At 43.8% G+C, this 22,010-nt stretch overlaps 1 protein-coding gene across 2 annotated transcripts in view; it reads left to right on the top strand.

The window, feature by feature from the left end:
- EIF2D (eukaryotic translation initiation factor 2D) overlaps window positions 1-22,010 on the top strand; it is a 62,915-nt gene that overhangs the window by 14,558 nt on the left and 26,347 nt on the right. For both annotated transcript variants that reach the window (XM_069756265.1, XM_069756266.1), the window contains exons 3-7: window positions 13,184-13,267; window positions 17,234-17,324; window positions 18,687-18,794; window positions 19,045-19,259; window positions 20,217-20,334. In XM_069756265.1, the coding sequence (XP_069612366.1) occupies window positions 13,184-13,267; window positions 17,234-17,324; window positions 18,687-18,794; window positions 19,045-19,259; window positions 20,217-20,334 (616 nt within the window). The remainder of the gene's footprint in view (window positions 1-13,183; window positions 13,268-17,233; window positions 17,325-18,686; window positions 18,795-19,044; window positions 19,260-20,216; window positions 20,335-22,010) is intronic.

Raw genomic sequence — 22,010 nt, 5'->3', positions numbered from 1 at the left:
CCAGACCAAGCATTCTCATTTTGTGTACCAACCTCTTGTGCGGCACGGTATCAAACGCTTTGGAAAAATCGAGATATACCACGTCCAATGACTCACCGTGGTCCAGTCTATAGCTTACCTCTTCATAAAAACTGATTAGATTGGTTTGACAGGAGCGATTTCTCATAAACCCATGCTGATATGGAGTTAAACAGTTATTCTCATTGAGATAATCCAGAATAACATCCCTCAGAAACCCTTCAAATATTTTACCAACAATAGAGGTTAGACTTACTGGCCTATAATTTATAGTTTAATAGCATGTTTAGACAGGCACATGTCATTTAATATCAGTAATAGATCGTTCTCTGTGCATAGGCTGCTGTTGTGTTATTGACAGCACAGGTCCTGTTTATACAGTACAATGTGCTGCCGTAGCTGTAAGGAGTAGGCTAGCTGTAAGGAGTAGGCTAGCTGTAAGGAGAAGGCTAGCTGTAAGGAGTAGGCTAGCTGTAAGATGTAGGCTAGCTGTAAGGAGAACGCTAGCTGTAAGGAGTAGGCTAGCTGTAAGATGTAGGCTAGCTGTAAAGAGTAGGCTAGCTGTAAGCAGTAGGCTAGCTGTAAGGAGTAGGCTAGCTGTAAGGAGTAGGCTAGCTGTAAGGAGTAGGCTAGCTGTAAGGATTATGCTAGCTGTAAGATGTAGGCTAGCTGTAAGATGTAGGCTAGCTGTAAGGAGTAGGCTAGCTGTAAGGAGTAGGCTAGCTGTAAGGAGTAGGCTAGCTGTAAGATGTAGGCTAGCTGTAAGATGTAGGCTAGCTGTAAGGAGTAGGCTAGCTGTAAGGAGTAGGCTAGCTGTAAGGAGTAGGCTAGCTGTAAGATGTAGGCTAGCTGTAAGATGTAGGCTAGCCGTAAGGAGAAGGCTAGCTGTAAGGAGTAGGCTAGCTGTATGGAGTAGGCTAGCTGTATGGAGTAGTCTAGCTGTATGGAGTAGGCTAGCTGTATGGAGTAGGCTAGCTGTATGGAGTAGGCTAGCTGTATGGAGTAGGCTAGCTGTATGGAGTAGGCTAGCTGTAAGGAGTAGGCTAGCTGTAAGGAGTAGGCTAGCTGTAAGATGTAGGCTAGCTGTAAGGAGAAGGCTAGCTGTAAGGAGTAGGCTAGCTGTAAGATGTAGGCTAGCTGTAAGGAGAAGGCTAGCTGTAAGGAGTAGGCTAGCTGTAAGATGTAGGCTAGCTGTAAAGAGTAGGCTAGCTGTAAGGAGTAGGCTAGCTGTAAGGAGTAGGCTAGCTGTAAGGAGTAGGCTAGCTGTAAGGTGTAGACTAGCTGTAAGGAGTAGGCTAGCTGTAAAGTGTGCGGCACTGAACTGCCGCTTATCAGGTACTTGTTTGCTGATTCATGGTCGTTTAATAGCATGTTTAGACAGGCACATGTCATTTAATATCAGTAATAGATCGTTCTCTGTGCATAGGCTGCTGTTGTGTTATTGACAGCACAGGTCCTGTTTATACAGTACAATGTGCTGCCGTAGCTGTAAGGAGTAGGCTAGCTGTAAGGAGTAGGCTAGCTGTAAGGAGAAGGCTAGCTGTAAGGAGTAGGCTAGCTGTAAGATGTAGGCTAGCTGTAAGGAGAACGCTAGCTGTAAGGAGTAGGCTAGCTGTAAGATGTAGGCTAGCTGTAAAGAGTAGGCTAGCTGTAAGCAGTAGGCTAGCTGTAAGGAGTAGGCTAGCTGTAAGGAGTAGGCTAGCTGTAAGGAGTAGGCTAGCTGTAAGGATTATGCTAGCTGTAAGATGTAGGCTAGCTGTAAGATGTAGGCTAGCTGTAAGGAGTAGGCTAGCTGTAAGGAGTAGGCTAGCTGTAAGGAGTAGGCTAGCTGTAAGATGTAGGCTAGCTGTAAGATGTAGGCTAGCTGTAAGGAGTAGGCTAGCTGTAAGGAGTAGGCTAGCTGTAAGGAGTAGGCTAGCTGTAAGATGTAGGCTAGCTGTAAGATGTAGGCTAGCTGTAAGGAGAAGGCTAGCTGTAAGGAGTAGGCTAGCTGTAAGGAGTAGGCTAGCTGTAAGGAGTAGGCTAGCTGTAAGATGTAGGCTAGCTGTAAGGAGAAGGCTATCTGTAAGGAGTAGGCTAGCTGTAAGATGTAGGCTAGCTGTAAGGAGAAGGCTAGCTGTAAGGAGTAGGCTAGCTGTAAGGAGTAGGCTAGCTGTAAGATGTAGGCTAGCTGTAAGGAGAAGGCTAGCTGTAAGGAGTAGGCTAGCTGTAAGATGTAGGCTAGCTGTAAGGAGAAGGCTAGCTGTAAGGAGTAGGCTAGCTGTAAGGAGTAGGCTAGCTGTAAGGAGTAGGCTAGCTGTAAGGAGTAGGCTAGCTGTAAGGAGTAGGCTAGCTGTAAGGTGTAGACTAGCTGTAAGGAGTAGGCTAGCTGTAAAGTGTGCGGCACTGAACTGCCGCTTATCAGGTACTTGTTTGCTGATTCATGGTCGTTTAATAGCATGTTTAGACAGGCACATGTCATTTAATATCAGTAATAGATCGTTCTCTGTGCATAGGCTGCTGTTGTGTTATTGACAGCACAGGTCCTGTTTATACAGTACAATGTGCTGCCGTAGCTGTAAGGAGTAGGCTAGCTGTAAGGAGTAGGCTAGCTGTAAGGAGTAGGCTAGCTGTAAGGAGTAGGCTAGCTGTAAGGAGTAGGCTAGCTGTAAGGAGTAGGCTAGCTGTAAGGAGTAGGCTAGCTGTAAGGAGTAGGCTAGCTGTATGGAGTAGGCTAGCTGTATGGAGTAGTCTAGCTGTATGGAGTAGGCTAGCTGTATGGAGTAGGCTAGCTGTATGGAGTAGGCTAGCTGTATGGAGTAGGCTAGCTGTATGGAGTAGGCTAGCTGTAAGGAGTAGGCTAGCTGTAAGGAGTAGGCTAGCTGTAAGAAGTATATATAATCCGAAAAAGGAGTCACAAAACTGCCATTTCAGGTGTATAAAAATTATAGCATTTATTAATTATCATCATAATTTAAAATACTCAGATGAAATACAAAATTTTCAATCATAATAGGGTAACTATGTGAATAGCGGATGTGGGTAACAGGCACCATATACTACACCTAAGATCTACGACTTGAGGTCACAGGTTCACTTAAACAAAGTATATTATAAATGGTTACACATTACTCGTCTCACTGAGGACCCATAACAAGTGTAAGTCTGTAACAATATATAGGACTGGACCTCACCCATATCAGTCGTGGTGTGTATGTGGCAGCGCCAGCCCCTACGGTCAGCCCCTGGGTCAGGCCTGTGAGTCATGGTTGCCATGGAGATGGCTCCCTGGCTTATCGCTTCGCCCGGAAAGCCGAGCGGTGATGCTAGTTCCGGCGCTGACGTCATTGGCGCATGCGCCGCTAACTAAGTCCCGTTATTATCACCAGGTGCGGTGGCCTTATAAAAATTAAGCTAGTGACAAATGCTGTACAGCCCCCCGAAGAAGCCTACGTGAAACGCGTGTAGGGGCTGGCGCTGCCACATACACACCACGATTGATATGGGTGAGGTCCAGTCGTATATATTGTTACAGACTTACACTTGTTATGGGTCCTCAGTGGGCCGAGTAATGTGTAACCATTTATAATATACTTTGTTTAAGTGAACTTGTGACCTCAAGTCGTAGATCTTAGGTGTAGTATATGGTGTCTGTTACCCACATCCGCTATTCATATAGTTACCCTATTATGATTGAGAGTTTTGTATTTCATCTGAGTATTTTAAATTATGATGATAATTAATAAATGCTGTAATATTTATACACCTGAAATGGCAGTTTTGTGACTTCTTTTTCAGATTATATATGCATTGCTTGGGAGTTTTTTCTGTCCGTCTGAGGACTCATATGTGGCTCTATTCTAATTATTCATAGCTGTAAGAAGTAGGCTTGCTGTAAGATGTAGGCTAGCTGTAAGGAGTAGGCTTAGCTGTAAAGAGTAGACTAGCTGTAAGGAGCAGGCTAGCTGTAAGAAGTAGGCTAGCTGTAAGAAGTAGGCTAGCTGTAAGGAGTAGGCTAGCTGTAAGGAGTAGGCTTAGCTGTAAGGAGTAGGCTAGCTGTAAGAAGTAGGCTAGCTGTAAGGAGTAGGCTAGCTGTAAGAAGTAGGCTAGCTGTAAGAAGTAGGCTAGCTGTAAGGAGTAGGCTAGCTGTAAGGAGTAGGCTTAGCTGTAAGGAGTAGGCTAGCTGTAAAGTGTGCGGCACTGAACTGCCGCTTATCAGGTACTTGTTTGCTGATTCATGGTCGTTTAATAGCATGTTTAGACAGGCACATGTCATTTAATATCAGTAATAGATCGTTCTCTGTGCATAGGCTGCTGAATGTTATTGACAGCACAGGTCCTGTTTATACAGTACAATGTGCTGCTGAGAACAATGATCTTTTAAAACAAAACATGACTTTACACTGCACAGTAATTGGGAAACAAGTATTCTTAGGAAGCGCTTTAATGCACCCTTAGACAGACTTGATCTGTAGAATTTAAGGTCCCTATGTCCGTTCACGCCCCAAGATTATCCTGAGCAAGCCTTCCTAGGCTGCAGATCACCCAGCGAATGAGCAAAATGCTCATTTGATGGGTGAAGTGATATTTTGTGCTGCACAAAAGATCCTTGTTCTCGGCAGCACATCATCCTGTGTTTAAGCAAAAAACAAAAAAAAGGCGCTGTTATGACTGATCACTTGATGTGCTTCAGAAGACAGGCTTGTCTGCATTAAGAGGCTATTAAATGACCACCGATCATCGAGCACGTAGCAGATTGGTGATCCTTTGGTGCCCTCGCTCAAGCAGTGTTCACTGACTTTTGCCCTTTCATGCACCATCCTGTGGGTAGGTGATAATTGGTAATTGTAGGACAACGCCTGCAAGATACCCGGGTGTAGGTGAGAGTTGTGACAAGTCCATTGCACATGACCTACATTAGTGACACCGAGTAGTAAATGCCACTTGGCTCCATTGTGCCTATGTGCTGATACTTGGATGTCAGCACTTCCTGCTCATCTCCGCATTATTTATGTTGCCAAACTGATCCATTGCTATGACTAGAGCCGATGTCATTAAAGTACACGTGAACTAGTGAAAGAGTTATGGGATACATCATTACCTCTTTACACTCAGCACAGTGAATGTAGTCTTTGCAAAATGTGACTTTATTTTATTTTTTACAGCCACCGATAAATGATTGAGATTTAAAGGGATTGTCCAGCTTTGGGGACAATTTTGTTTCCTTACTTAAAAGGGAAACAGTCATGTAAAATAACACTAATAACTTGCAGATATGGGGTTACTCTGCAGGTTAGTAGCGTTCTGACACCGTGCGGCCACGGGAGGATATGAGCATTATTCCCCTCCCGGCAGCCTTGCTCTTTCAGTCACAGGGATGGAGCCGGTGTGGTTTCAGTCACTGTTTAGTGTATAGAGAGCGGTGGCTGTAACTGCTATGACTGACAGCAGGTCCGGCTGTCAGACAGTGCTGGGGGTGCGGTTACTTCTGCCGCTGTCTGTACACTGCGCGGTGACTGAACCAGTGCCAGTGCCGCCCCTGTGACTCAAAGAGAAAGGAGAATAAACTTACTTTCCTCCTGGCAGCGGGGCTCTCAGTGTCAGAACGCTATTAACCTGCAGATTACCCCATGCAGCTTAATAGCATTATACCAAATCAGTTTTTGGTATTGGGTTTGATTAAAATTTTTCACAATTTGCCTTCTGTAGCCGCTGTATTACATGGTCTGTGGCTGCAGAATGAGGGAACAGGGTCAGCCATATTATCTTTATTTCTCCTTCGCCTCATTGGGGCACACAGACCGTGGGTGTATGCTGCTGCCACTAGGAGGCGACACTAAGTGATACAAAGAAAGTTAGCTCCTCCCCTGCAGTATACACCCTCCTGCTGGCTCTCAGCTAACCAGTTCTTGCTTAGTGTCTGTAGGAGGCACATGGGTCTGGTTCAGACCCCAACGTTTTAATTTTATTATTTACTTTTATGTACATTTTTATTTTTTAATTAACGGAGTGAAGGGGGCGACGGATCCTTTCAAGGTCCTGATCTCCCCACACCAGCAGCAGGCAACCACATGGAGTGTCGCCTCCATGTATCCTTTCCTGGAGCCAGGCCTAATGCTGGACAACTGGCTCTAACTGGCCCTATCCACCCAGTGAACTCCGTGGATGTACAGAGGCCCCTCTCTTCGGCGTCCGAACAGCCCCCACTGTCCCACCACTGTGAAAGCGGATGGCACAAGGAGGCGAACGGTTCCTCTCCACCTCCCTAACAAAGGGATGATGGATTGAGGTTTATCCCTCTATCCCTGCACCTGCAGCAGAACAGTAGAGTGCGTGCACTTTCCTCGGTGCTGAAACCCAGTCATCGCGGCGGCTCCATGCCGACACGTGCACCGATTGTGAGTGGATCCAGTCAGCGGTGGGCCTCTGCAGTGGGATATTCACATGTTGACAGGCAGCCTCAGCTTCCCTGTGGCCCACCTCCCTGAGGTAACGCCCCAGCCGGCTGCAAAAATGTAGCCCCCAGCTTCGGCCGATGTGTAGGCCGCATTACGGAAACCGCGCCTTCACTATGGCGCACTAAGGCGGCTCCGCCCACCTTTACCGGTGCTTCTTCCCTGGCACGGGAGCGATCGCTTCTCTCAGCAACGCTGGTATTGCTCACGCTGGCTGCAGAAATTTAGCCCCACGGCTTTGGCCAATGTGTAGGCTGCATTCCGGAAGCCGCGACCGCACTATGGCGCGGTAAGGCGGCTCCACCCACCTTTTCTGGCACTTCTTCCCTGGCACGGGAGCGATCGCTTCCCTCAGCAACGCTGGTATTGCTCACGCCGGCTGCAGAAATTTAGGCCCCGGCTTGGGCCTATTCATGGAAGTCACGAGGCTCCGCCCACATCACGTCTGTGGCCCCCCCCAAATTGGCGCCTCTCGCTCTCTGTGAGACTTTACCACCTATGCAACTCCCGGTGGCCATCTTGGTCCACTCTGCCAACACACACACACACACAGGCTATGGTTTTACATTAAAGGGGCACAACGACTCTGCATCCGGGTAAAGAAGTACTGCATTCTACCCCTGCCTCTTCCCCCTGTACTTAACGTGACCAGTATTTCCTGCCTTGACCCGTATTCCCTAGTCTTAAATGCACAGGACCAGTATTCCTGGTCTTAAAGGCGCATGACCAGTATTCCCTGGTCTTAAAGGCACATGACCGGTAATCCCTGGTCTTAAAGGCACATGACCAGTATTTCCTGGTCTTGAGGGCACATGACCAGCATTCCCTGGTCTTGAGGGCACATGACCAGCATTCCCTAGTCTTGAGGGCACATGACCAGCATTCCCTGGTCTTAAGGGCACATGACCAGCATTCCCTGGTCTTAAGGGCATATGACCAGTCCGAAGCCGGTCACCCTAAATGAGCTCAGGAGCCCTCCGCCGCCAATCCCAGCTTATCCCCCACAGCAACGATAATGTGTGCAAACTGTAAAGCGCTGCGGAATATGTTAGCGCTATATAAAAATAAAGATTATTATTATCCCAGAGTACCTAGTTCCCTGAGTGGGTTTCGTCACTCCGCAACCCATGGATTCTCTGACAAGAGATTCAATCCCTCCGTGAACCATCTGTGGCTCAGAGTGCTCGCAGGACCGATATAGGTGGTCTATTTCCTTCAGGCTAGCAGGGGCCGCAAGTATTCTAGAAACCTACAGGTGTCTAGAAATGTACACGCGCCTAGAAAACGGAAGATTAATTTCCTGATCCCTCACCAATGATTTGCTGAGAACAAGTCTCTGAATATGGATCGGATATTGCCTTGGTTCTCGACTCACCAGAACTTCAGAAAAGGATGGATTCGCTTATTTATATCATCATCCAAACTCTGTAGATTGACGAGGACTTTGGTTCTACTCTAGATCACCCAGTGTCCCTCATGAGGAAACGGACAGGGAGCGTCCAGTTAAGCGATCCACTGGACAGAAACCTATGCAAGCGCGGTATCCTTTTTCAGCCAATATGCAAACACGCTGGGTGTTCCCTCCACGTATTCCCACCTAAGACGTGAGATGCCATGCCTTGTCTGATTCTTAAGGGCGATGGGTCCTTTTAACGGACACCGATCTCCCCACACCAGCAATAGACGAGCACATGGAGTGTCACCTCCATGTAGCCTCTTCTACAGCCTAATGCCAGACAACCAACCCTGTCCACCCAGGGACCTTAACTCTGTGGATGTACAGAGGCTCCTTTTTTTGGTGTCCGAGCACCTCCCTCTGCATCACCACTATTTAGCAGATGATGCAAGAAGGTGGACGATCCCTCTCCACTTCCCTGTTAAGAGGATGGTGGATGGAGGGTTCATCATTTTAACTTCGTACAGTCAAAGAGAGCGGTGATAGTAAGAGACGGTTTTTCTTCCTTCCAAAATCTTTAAATGAGAAGGTGTGTCCAAACTTTTGGTCTGTACTGTATATATATATATATATATATATATATATATACTAGATGGTGGCCCGATTCTAAAGCATTGGGTATTCTAGAATATGCATGTCCACGTAGTATATTGCCCAGCCACGTAGTATATTGCCCAGCCATGTAGTATATTGCCCAGCCACGTAGTATATTGCCCAGCCACGTAGTATATTGCCCAGCCACGTAGTATATTGCCCAGCCACGTAGTATATTGCTCAGCGACGTAATATATTGGCCAGCCACGTAGTATATTGCTCAGCCACGTAGTATATTGCTCAGCCACGTAGTATATTGCCCAGCCACGTTATATATTGCCTAGTGATGTAGTATATTGCGCAGCCACGTAGTATATTGCACAGCCCACGTAGTATATTGCCCAGTGATGTAATATACTGGCCAGCCATGTAGTATATTGCCCAGCCACGTAGCATATTGCCCAGTGACGTTGTATATTGCCCAGTTACGTTGTATATTGCCCAGTTACGTAGTATATTGCCCAGCCACGTAGTATATTGCCCAGTGATGTAATATACTGGCCAGCCATGTAGTATATTGCCCAGCCACGTAGCATATTGCCCAGTGACGTAGTATATTGCCCAGTTACGTTGTAAATTGCCCAGTTACGTAGTATATTGCCTGGTGACGTAGTATATTGTTCAGCCACTTAGTCTATTGCCCAGTGACGTAGTATATTGCCCAGTCACGTAGTATACAGCACAGAGCCACGTAGTATATTGGCCAGTCACGTAGTATATTGCCCAGCTACGTAGTATATTGCCCAGCCAGGTTTGTCACAGGTGAAAAAATAAAAAATAAACATATACTCACCTTTCCAAGGGAGCCCTTGTAGTCCACGGCAGGTTCCGGTCCCAGGTTTGGTATTAGCGCAGCGGGCCTGTGATGACGTCGCGGTCACATGACCGTGACGTCATTGCAGGTCCTTCTGCCACCGGAACCTGCAACAGAAGATGGTGGCCGGTGCGAACTGCAACGGAGGGTGAGTATAGCAGGTTTTTCTTTTTTTTATTATTATTATTTTTAACATTACATTTTTTACTATTGATGCCACATAGGCAGCGTCAATAGTAAAAAGTTGAGGACACACAGGGTTAATAGCGGCGGTAACGGAGTGCGTTACCTGCGGCATAACGCGGTCCGTTACCGCCGGCATTAACCCTTTGTTAGCGGTGACCGGAGGGAGTATGCGGGCGACAGGCACTGACTGCGGGGAGGAAGGGGCGGCCATTTTCTTCCGGACTGTGCCCGTCGCTGATTGGTCACGGCAGCCATGACAGGCAGCTGGCGAGACCAATCAGCGAATGAATAACCGTGACAGAAGGACAGACAGACGGAAGTGACCCTTAGACAATTATATATATACTAGATGGCAGCCCGATTCTAAAGAATCGGGAGTCTAGAATCCATATATACTTTATTTATTCAAATGTAAGAATAATACAATTAATAAATAATAGTAAGAAAGAACAAAAATAATAGGCAGTATATGGAGAAAACACCAAACAAAAGTTCAAAATTGGTGTGAAAATGTCACTGAACCACTTCACAACTAAATATATATAGTTTTGGTAAATGGTATTATCATTTTTTTGACGAAATTCGGCAGGAGCTTGAAGAGCAACGTCACTGGGCCCGCCTCCACGCAGTAGAAACTTGCTGTGAGGTAAAAATTCAAAAATCACACCAAAATAGCGGGCGGAGTGTGTCACAGTACGGCACGTTTCTGATTGGTCGCTCGCAGCAGGCGGCAACCAATCAGACACTGGACACTGTTGACGTCACTTATCTCCGGACATTAGCTCCGGACATTAGCTCCGGACATTAGCTCCGGACATTAGCTCCGGACAAAGCCACGGAAGTTGGCACAAATTGCAGGAAGTAGTATTCTAGGCAATTAATCTCCGGACATTAGCTCCGGACATTAGCTCCGGACAAAGCCACGGAAGTTGGCACAAATTGCAGGAAGTAGTATTCTAGGCAATTATATATTAGATATATATATATATATATATATATATATACATATACATATACATACAGTTTGTAGTTTGTCCAAGTACTCGAGAGCCATCATTGATTTTATTATTTTATCTTCTGTAATCTAAAGGAAGTTCTTTGATCTGTGATCATTACAGCTGCAATCCCCTGCTGTCCTGTGTATCTACTCTCTTTTCCTTCCTCCCCTGTTCAGACCATGTCCCTGTACGGTCAGACACAGCCGTCACACAGTACAGAACAAGGGCAGATTTATAAGATTATCTCAGCACAGGAAAAACATTTTATTTACACACATCCATTTGTGGAAATTATTATTATTCTGATTCTCATACATGTGGCTCAATGCAAGTGTATTACATGAGGTCGGAATGTGGCCAGAGGTATACAAATCGCATACTTGCTTTCACATGAACGCCTGCTGCTCCCGACACCAGAGAAGCCTCGCAGTGCTCGTAATGTAAGGATTCACAAGTCTACAGTGGCAAAGAGTACAGATTTCTGCAGCCTTGAAGCCTAAGGCCAGAAATCCCTTTTAATCTAAAATGTGTGGGTTACTTCTATTTGCAGCCCTATTTTATGGTGTTAGGTGCTATTTAGGTTTTATCCACTTGTCAGTCACTTTATTTTACGAGTAAAGGTAATATATTCTTATATCTGCAGCAGATCTGCAGTGTTATGCTATGTTATTGTAGCATTTTGGCAGCCGTGTCACTGGTGTTAACGAAATAAGAGTTGGGAAATAAAGGTGTGTAGATGATTACTATACAGTCGTGTATGTATGTCATGTTAATAAAGCACAGCCACTCCCTTCCTGCCTCTTTAATAATGCAATATTTTATATGGACAGAGCTCTCCAGACCTAGCCTGTGATTTATCTCCCTCTAATACTTTCCATGAATACAGCAGTATAATGAAATCAGGTGATCTTTATGTGTTTTATATGGGAGCAAGCTAGGCTTGTTCAGTAACACATGCGGGACATTGCACCGGTTACACACAGATGTAATAATGACCAATATATAATGATAATATCCCAATAATGCCTATATTTCAACACAGAACACCAGCTCTCTGTCTTCTAAATAATTTGTAGTTACTCAGTAGAAAATAGCATCATACAACGTGACGCATTTTGGCTCCATTTGAGCCTTTTATAGAGTCAAAATGCATCTCGTTGTATGGTATTCCGTATTGATTAAACTATTGCAATTAGTTTGAGTGAGTGCCGGTGTTCTTCACTTTGAATGTTCATGGGACACAACCCCTGAGACAGGCGCACTACAAATTCTTCAAGTGCCAACTGGTTCTTTTCTACCTATGTAATTCTTCACAAAGATACGAAGTAATCTGGAGTATAAAGCTGTGTGCACACAGTACATTTTTGATACGTCTTTGCAGCAGTTTTTCTGTGCAGAAATGGGCCAAAAACGCTATGGATCCCGTATGCAAACTAATTCAATGACAATCCTGAAGTGCTGTGCATATGATCAGTAAATTGCCATGCGAATTTGCAGTGCGTTTTTTTTCTGCAGCATGTCAATTCTTTGTGCGTTTCTGCAGCGTTTTTAACACATTGACTTCAACTGAGTCAGTCAAATCCGCAGCAAGAGCGCAAGTATAAAAATTTTAGCGGATTTGCTGAGTTTTTGTTTTGTATTTTACCGGCTTCCTATGGTGTTTCCCACGCTGTCATCTGTGTGACAGCGTGGGAAACACCGATGTGGTGGTATTTATCGGCTGTCAGCGTGATACTGCAGCTGTGACTGTGACCCGCGGTAACGCTACCGCCGGTACTGTCAGTCAGTGTGCTGCGGGGTCATGCTGTCAGATGTCAGTGTGATCTGCAGTAAAAAGCTTACTGCAGGTCAGCAGGCGTGTGCTGATAAGAGTACGGCTCCCATCGGGCTACGTCTGCTGTGACTGATAACCGTGGCAGCAGGTGCCGCTGAGAGGAGACATAGTATCATCTGCCGGCGCCTGTGCACTCAGTTGGAAAAAAAAATAAAGTTACATACACATAAAAATAAAAACCCACTATACTCACCTAACGTCAAATCCCCGACACCCATGTCTTCTAGAAAAAATGTAAAATAATAAACCACCATATACTCACCTGTCCGCGATAGTCCACGTAATCCCGAGTGTCCCACAGCGATGTCACGTGTAGAACAGTCAGATCGGGAGATGCGACTGCTCTACCCTGCCGCCGGCGATACACTGACAGAAGGTTATCTTTTCCGTGAGAGGGGTCACTGGAGATCATAAGCTCTCACAAGATCATTAATATGAGGCATACAGGTGGTACTACTGTAACATTTCTGTTACCTGTATGCCCATAGTAATAGGTCATATACGTCCCGGGGGTGACAGATTCCCTTTAAGTAGTCTTTCCAAAGGAGTCCTATCCGCAGAATGAACAGAGGGTTCAATAAATAAAATATACTGACATTTTTCCCACAAAGTGCTATATTAATCTGTTTAGATTTATAGCTAGCTGCCTGCTCAATATTACAGGTTCATTTAATGCCATATTACAATCATTTCTGTCTAAATACATTACTGGCGCATTCTAGGTTTTGCCAAGATCATAATACATCTTTTGGCATGGATTGCAGTGTCATGACTGTTTAGTGGCATCAAAGATCAGCATTGTGCCCATTATCTTGCACCTAAATATTCATTTTCTGTCTATTTCTGCAGTGTATACCCTATGGAGTTTCCCAGATATTCTTCCAACTTTTACCACTTGGCCACCGGTTCTTGAAAAAATGGCTGGCGGAGCAGGTAGTATGCTGGATTATTGTACTTATTGTTATTAAAGCATTTTATGGATTGTTTTTCCCCTCATTGTTTGATGGTTAAATTTCAAAACCAATATCATCTGTTTACTCTGTTCTGTTTTCCAGGGAATGGGCAAATGCCTAATTATCAACTATTTGTTAAACCCTTCACCCCAGGTCATTTCTGTCTTTTTCATTTCATTTTTTCCTCCCCTTCTTCCCAGAGCCATAACTTTTTTAATTTTTTTGTCAATATAGCCGTATAAGGGCTTGTTTTTTGCGGGATGAATTGCACTTTTTAGTGATACCATTCATTTTAGCATATAATGTACTGGAAGGTGGGAAATTAATTAATAGTATGGTGAAATTGCAATAACAGTGCAAATCCACAATTGTTTTTTATTTACCATGTTTATTACATGGTAAAACCGACCTTCCGTTATGATTCCCCAGGTCATTACGAGTACACAGATACCAAACATGAATAGTTTTTTTTTATTTATTATTATTATTATTTAAGTAATGAAAAAAAAAATTGGAAATTTTCAAAGACCGGTAACGTTTTAATTTTTCGTTATATAGGTCTATGTGATGGCTTATTGGTGATTTTACATTTTGGGGTAGATAAGATGTTTTAATCGCCTCTTATTGCATTTTATTTCAGAGTTTGGCGCCCAAAAAATGTAATTCTAGTGTTTTGATTTTTTTTTCTCATTTACCGATCAGATTAATTTATTTTATATTTTGATAGATCAGACATTTCTAAATGCACCAATACCAAATATGTGAATTTTGTTGTTGTTGTTGTTGTTGTTAAAGGAGCAATAGGAAGATGATTTGAACTTTTGTGTTTTTTACCTTCCTTTTTTTTTCATATTTTTAAAAACTTTTTTTTTTACTTTATTCAATAGTGCTTGAAGGTGTGATTGTCCAATCACTTATGCTGTGCATAGCAGGGCTTCATCGCTGCTTTGTATAGCAGCAATCACAATCTACTCTGAACTACGGCCCGTGGGGAGGATCGCACTGACAATCAGGGGGGTCATCAGCAGACCCCAGTCTGTCATGACAATACATTGGTGTCCTGCGATCACATCACAGGCGTGCTGATAGGTACGTGCTATGACGTGCGCCCATGTCAGTGCGTGTAAAAGGCCGCTGTTGGAGATTGATGGCTTGAGTTAGCAGGTTTGCAGCCACGAGCGGAGTACCGCTCCACCCACTGCTGTTGAAGTCACATATTGGCTGACTAATTCAGCCATCATGTGAATTGAAAGATGCGGGCTCAGCACGCGAGCCTGCATAAAAGGCAGGGATCACCTATGACATCATGACACCAAATATATGTCGTGAAGGTGTTAAATGTTAATGCAATATATGGTCAACAGTACATGGACACCTGACCATCCCACCTATATAAGCTTGTCGGACAACTCATTACAAACCAGGGTGCATAAGGGCAAATTTAGACTGGGGGGTGAACAAACAGACTAGCAGGTGAACAAGCAAAAAAAGGCAGTTGGTGTGAGTTGGGTATATGTCCAGCCCCGTTTGGTGGGTCACAATTGGCATACATTCAGAAAATGTCCTGGAGCAAAGGAAACACCTCCTAATAGTCCATTTTATGACTGATTGAGTTCCTGTAGTGTTGCCTGTCTTAAGGTCCATTTACCCAGACCGACTGGTGGCACGAGACAACCGCCGATCACTAAATTGTTACACATCGCCAGTCGCTTGAAAGCCTGTTTACACAGGCAGGCCAAAGTAAACGATGCGCACTGAACGATCTGTGCACATAGGCTGCCATAGTTCTCAGCATTGCGAGTGCTGTTTACACAGTATGATGTGCTGCCGAGATCGATGATCTTTTATGCTGCACAAAAGATTTCCACCCGGTGAATGAGCCTTTTGCTCGGGGGGGATTGGCAGCCTGATTACACAGCATGATCATTTTGAGACAAACACTTTTACACTAGTTCATTATTATCTTGCAGTGTAAATGCCCCTTTAGTTTCACTCGTCTGTGTTTCTTTTGCGTATACATTAGACAGACCGATATTTATCAGTGTTTTGGATCATGTTTGGTCCGTAAGTCAGTTTTTTACTATCAGTGTTTCCAGTAGGCAAAAAAAAAAAATTCTCCATCTCCTCTGTTACTGGTTACCGGCATCTGCGAGAATCGCACTGCACTCGGGTGACATCCGAGTGCAGTGCGATGTCTCACACGCACCCATAGACTTATATGGGTGCTTGCGATCCGAATTTGGCATGCAATCCCTGTTTTTTCGCTGTCCGATCGGAGCACGAAAAAATAACAAAATGAGAACAGAAGCATAGGATTAAATTGGTACGAATGCACTCCGATTTTGAATTGGATTGCATTCATCCGATTTAATTGCAAGTGGGAGTGAGCCCTTAAAGGTGCATTTATAATGAAAAATTATCGTGAACAAGCGTTCCTAGGATGTCTTGCTGCCGATCACACAATGAACATGCCAAATGCTGAGCACGAAAGATCATGATTCTTGGTGGTAAACTGGACTAGAATAATGGCAGCCTATGCGCAGCACACGATTTATTACAGATCTTTCAGTATGCACCATGTACTGTGGTCTGCTGTGTAAACCGGCTAATAAACGACTACTGATTGGTAAGCATGTACCGACCAGCAGTCATATAGTGCCGCCGGCGCTCCGTGTAGCAGACTTATTGACCTTTGACTGTAGCCCTGATGCAGAACTTGGAGAGTCATATTGGTTCCTGCTACGTTCTATTCCAATTGTCTTTGCTGGCTACAAATATGGGACTTTTCCATAGCAACTGTGGTATGTACTGGGGTGGTACACAGCGGGCCAGACACCTGCTCCATGCTATTTCTGGGCTGTCCTTGTGGTTATCCCCTAATTGCATTTTGTTTTTATTAACCCTTTCGGTAACTGTAACGCTAGATCAGGTTGAAGTTCAGTCTTAAAGACCTTGCCCTCCTAAAATAAATCAAGAATGTAAATCTAAATCTCATCAGTTGTCTTACAAATATGTCATCGGCTGGGTGATGACCCCTAATGAAAAAAGTCACAGAGAAAAATGCAGAGCTGTTTACCTGCTGAAGCCTCCAACCAAATGCACCAGCAGGGCGCGGCGGACACGATTTATGATGGCAAACACACAGGTGCAAAAAATACCGATGAAACAGCCAGTGTCAATCCAGTGTTGGCTGTTTGGCATTAGTGCACAAAAAGATAAGAGATACTAGTCTGCATGTGGCATAATTCACACAGGCAATGCAGAGCATCTGGTTTACAGCCTATTAGTAACGCACATACAGGCGGGCCGCCCAGTGCTACAAAATGCATGCTGTGTGAATAGAGGCCTACAGTTTACAGAGCCATATTGGTCCGACTGCGCCCTGCAAGATAAAGTGCAAAAAGAAAACCACATATCAATGTATGTAAGGTATTAGTTTATATTGGGGCCTCAATACGTAAGCCGGCGACCCCTAATGACAGCCATTGTTATTCTGCTATGTTTGGGGAATAGTCTTTTAAAGGAGAGCTGGCTGATTTTTTTTTTTTTTTGAGCAATCGCCTAAAAAAAAAAGCAAAACACTAATTAAATTGTATCAACTGCATGGATGACCTCACATAGGACACAAATCACTCTAAGCTGCGTAGTACCCTTGTGAGATAGTTTTCCCTGGACGGAAACATTAGCAAATAAATTTTTTGGGTGATTTGAGCTGCTTGCTGCGACCCCCCTCCAGTATATTCTGATACTTTATATCTAGCCTTCTACCTAACAGAACACCTGTGATGCGGACATGATGACACATTGCTTGCTGAGAAGCATGGCACGTGAGAATAATAGCTAATAGTGAAGTCGCTGCCCTGCCCTGCGGCCTACAAAGGATGTCATTACTAAGAGAAAGTTTCCCACCATGTCCTCCATGTGCTGACATTCCTGTCTCTTCCAGATCTGATGCTACCTGGCGTTGTGGTGCCATCTACAGGCCTTCCAGAGGTGCAGCGGGGCAGTCTGTGTGCAGTCATCTTAGTGGGAAGCAGGTATAGTACGTTCTGCACACTGTAGTGAAATGTGTGATGGGGGCATAAAAACGTCAAGGTATTCCAAGCAGGTGCTGTATAATGCCCCTATTCGTGATGTCTGAGCACTCTTCCCTGGCATTCTCCGCAGCGCACACTGCAACCAGATCATGAAAGACACAAAATGACATGTTGTGTAGCCAGGCTCCTTTTAATCTTAACCTCCATTTTCTGGTTGCACAAACTATCAGCACATATGGAAGAGGTAATATGTAGGAAAACCAAAAATATGCGCTAAAATGAAAATGAGTCCCTGTAAATGAAAAATGAATGGCTGGAAGCCTACCTGTGCTGCTGTGTAAGTATAATTTGGTCACGATGATCCGTGCTAAGGCTAGGTTCACATTGCGTTAGTGCCATCCGTTTAACGGATTCGCTAACGCTGATGCCCAAATTCAATTTTTTTGTACGATTGTACATATGGTATGCGTATGCGTTAGTAATAGGGGTCTATGCAGAGTGAACACGTCTGTTCGCTGTACGTTAGACCTAACATACCCGAAAACGTGGTAGACCGCTTTCGAGGGTGCGTCACAAAGTAACACATCATCGCTAACGCATGCCGATTTTGACATGCGTTACGATGATGGATGGCAATAGGTGTGTTAACGGATCCGTTATATTGCGTTAGTTTAGAGTGATCCGTTTAAGGGATCCGTTACTAACGCAATGTGAACTTAGCCTAAGTGATCATTCTTATTGGAAAGGCCGAAGACGTAATTCATCCGGTGTCTTGAATCCGTGATTGACACAGAAATCTAACAGCATTGGCAGCGTTCCGGCCAGTCACGTCTGCTCCAACACCTGTTTAATGGGAACCAATCTGCCGCCCTTTGTATGGGTGACGTCACCAACCTACGGGCTCTCTTCAAAGAAAAAAAAAGTGCCGATTATCCAACACGTTTCTGAGGCTCCGACATCCTTTCTTTCCTACTTGACTACTTCTTTTTTTGCACAGTTAGTAATAGCACTCCTGGGGTCTACTCATTCTATATATTTCGTGGTGCCCACTACTTTTTTCTTCTGATTTTATCAAATCTGCAGCAAGCAGCCCAGTAAGTGACACATCACTGGAATCGGGATCTCTGCCCTTACATTATGTTCCTCCCCCATTGGGCAGTAAAAACTTGATGACCGATTCGCTTTGAAGCTTGTAGCCGCCCAATCTTGTGTCCTGGACATAGTAACATGTATACAACAAGCCAAGAGTGGCCCTTTATGTGCAGTATTGCTCTCTGACTGTTTCCTCACTCTAGTTTAGTAACTCTGGGCATTGCGCTCAACAGCTGCATTTTTTATTTCTGTTTTATTTTTTTTGTGCAGGGCTCCTGTAGCAATTGGCGTGGCCAATATGTCTACAAGAGAAATGTTGGCATCTGGAATGAAGGGGAAAGGCTTCAACATTTTACACACATACAAAGATCAACTATGGTAAGAAAGTGGCCACATTTACTAAAATGTCGCTGTGCAGTCCAATTGGGACAGATCAGGATGATTTTAGTTTAGTATAAAGCAATAATTATTGGCACTCCTAAAGCGTTATCTGAGCATGCTCAGGAGTGTCTTCGGCATGCTTGAAAAATATGTTCGCGTCCCCGCGGCTGCATGTGTCGCTGCTGTCTAAAAGGCTGGCAATCACCATACTGGCTATAAGCTTACGTTTAGTATGTGGTTATTGCAGGGCCATTGGTGACAGGTCGGGTCCTCCAGTCATTGCTCCTGTGGGGACTGAGGCTGCACCAGAGCCATTATTCCCCCATGTACCCGAAACACAACTGGAACATTTGTGCCTGGTTGAAGTAGCAGCGGATACACCACAAGTGGGTGAAGACATTGGAGTAGAGGAAGACAGAGAGGAAACGCAGGACTCTGAAGGTTGTCATGAATCCCCGCAAGGTAACCATTTACCCCTCCCCCTGGCCCACTTAGACATAACCATGTCAACTTTGGCTCAAAACAAATGCTCCTTGGTATAATCTGTGAAAGGTAACCTATGACTAGGTCAAAAGTGGACAGTTTGCGCTCTTGTTTTATTTGTGCTGCTCCCTAGGCATTCTGTTCTTTTGTCTTAAATCTGCCATATGGTTCCGGAGACATGGATCCTTTTTATTTTGTGCTAATTTTCATGGTCTTTACAAAAGGGGCGTTATTCACAGTGAAGTTATGCTTAAGAGACGACCCCAAAGAGCACTAAAGTGTATTGGGAAGTCAGGAGAGAGAGAACAACTATCTCACATGTGTGATCAGCTTTGCTATCATAGATATGGAAATCAGCTGCTTATAAAGGGTTAAACTACTATGGGGTCATAGCTGCTTCTAAAAGGTGAATCTGATTGTCTCACTACATACCGAGTCCACAAGGAATAGCTGTGAAAGATTTATATGCGTAGCTATTACTTTTAGCCGCCTTCTCCTGCTGCTCAATATTACACAGGAATCTATCTTACTTTGCTTCAGATATCAGTACACCCAGCATGAAGTAGGTTGCAGATCTCCATATGATTATATGCAGCACCAAATGGCGGTGTCTCCCACCTCGGAGGCAGGAAGTGTCACACTCTTGTGCAAATAGTTACACAGTGAACTGCCTAACTTCAGCCTCCGTCTCTTTCACCTCTTAATCAGCGATACGCTTTTTTTACATTTACACATTGTATATTGAATTGTATCACGAAGTGTTTCAGGAGGGGATAGTCCTCTTTGGAAAAGCTAGTCCCCGCGACATATTACAAAAGTTGACGGAAATGACATTTTAAACATAATGCATATATTTAGCCTTTGTATTGATTTAGTAACCTGAGCAGCAGACACATTCATACTCCACAGAAGATATTTTCCTTTATCTCACTACAGAAGCCATGGACAACTTACTAAACAAGTGCTTCTTCCATGCTTTGAGGTACAAAGTGAAGAAGTCGGACCTTCCCCTGCTTACAAGCACCTTCCTGCGAAATCATCTTTTCTCCTCTTGGTGAGTTCTTTCATTGGGGGTCACATATTTAAGGGTAATATTAACAATAGACTATCGGCGCAGAATCGCATGAACCCCTTTAGATCTAATACTTAGTGATGTATATAGCCACCATTAGCAAGGTCTAGTTTGTGCTCTATAAAGGATATATATCGTGTACATCATGGTGACCAGTGTAAGGAGAACCATTGATTACTGACATCATTTCCGGTATAAGTCTGCATGGACATAGCCTACTATGGCCTGTCGGAGGCAGGGTCCAAGTAGCTGCCTGTCAGTCTAAAACTGACAAGTGTAATGAACGGCAAGAAGGAAGTATTCCAGTGTATTATACAATTGGTTAGATGCCCATAGTAGGACTAAAACTAAAAAAAAAAAAATAGGAAAAAAAAGTTTACAGATTTTATTCATTTTGAAAAAAATAAAACAATGAGAAAATAATAACTGTTTTTATTGAAGATTATGCAGCATAACAAGGTTACATTGTAGAAATAAAGACCAAACAGCATTTCTCATTGCTCATTAATGCTGTCTGGCAAAAGTAATTTTGCCCTTAAAATACGATGGGTCTACTATCGTGACCAAAATCACAAGCCACCCATGTCATGCACCAAATATCACATACTTTATCATGAGAGAATACTCATCACCTGGGGCTAATGTGGGCCAAAGGGGAATCAAACCAAGGTTTCCATATCTTATCAATTTTTTCAGGACAGTATCTATTTTTATATACCACCTTCTCATAGGAAGATACAGTATTTACCATATTGACCCCCTAAAAAAATTCCACACCTTTTTATTGCCAGGTTTGTAAGGACTCCACCTATAAAAATAGATCTATAAATTAACCTATTACAGTGGATTTTGGTGGGAAAATAATGCCAAAATTGCTGTTTTTTTGGTTTCTTTAACCTCTCCAAAAATGTAATTAAACCAGGTGAAAAAATGGTAAATATCCCAAAATAGTACTAATGAAAACATCAGTGATAGCTATGATGTGTGCAGTACACAGCACCCAGAGAAATGGTGATTCTGCTCGCCTGTCTCTGTGTAGCAGAGAGAAGCAGCAGCATGGAGCTCAGTAGTACTGAACAGCGTAGCTGTGAATCCCTACCCTGTGGGGAGAGAAAATGCTAAAACTGGACCAGCATATCTTCTCTGCCTCTTTATCTCTTCTTCCCCCACTGATGACACATTCATATCTTGGAAAAGTGACTGACATGGTATGATTCAGAGAGCTCTGCAGAAAACAACAATTGTTTTATTTAATTTTTTTCTACCCTAAGCAAAACATTTACTTGTAAATAAATCAATTTCATTAGATAAAGAAAGTATTTTATAAATTGATTTGTAGGTATCCCAACCATTTTTAAGTTGAGTATTCAGTGGGAACGGAAAGTATTCAGACCCCTTTAAATTTTTCACTCTTTGTTTCATTGCAGCCATTTGGTAAATTAAAAAATGTTCATTTCTTCACATTAATGTTCACTCTGCACCCCATCTTGACTGAAAAAAACAGAAATGTAGAAATTTTTGCAAATTTATTAAAAAAGAAAAACTGAAATATCGCATGGTCATAACTATTCAGACCCTTTGCTCGGTATTGAGTAGGAGCACCCATTTGAGCTACTACAGCCATGAGTCTTCTTGGGAATGATGCAACAAGTTTTTCA

This window comes from Ranitomeya imitator, chromosome 3 (genome assembly GCF_032444005.1).
Source record: "Ranitomeya imitator isolate aRanImi1 chromosome 3, aRanImi1.pri, whole genome shotgun sequence".
Taxonomy (NCBI): domain Eukaryota; kingdom Metazoa; phylum Chordata; class Amphibia; order Anura; family Dendrobatidae; genus Ranitomeya; species Ranitomeya imitator.
Note: the sequence above shows the minus strand (reverse complement) of the source record. Positions and strands in the feature narration are given on the sequence as shown.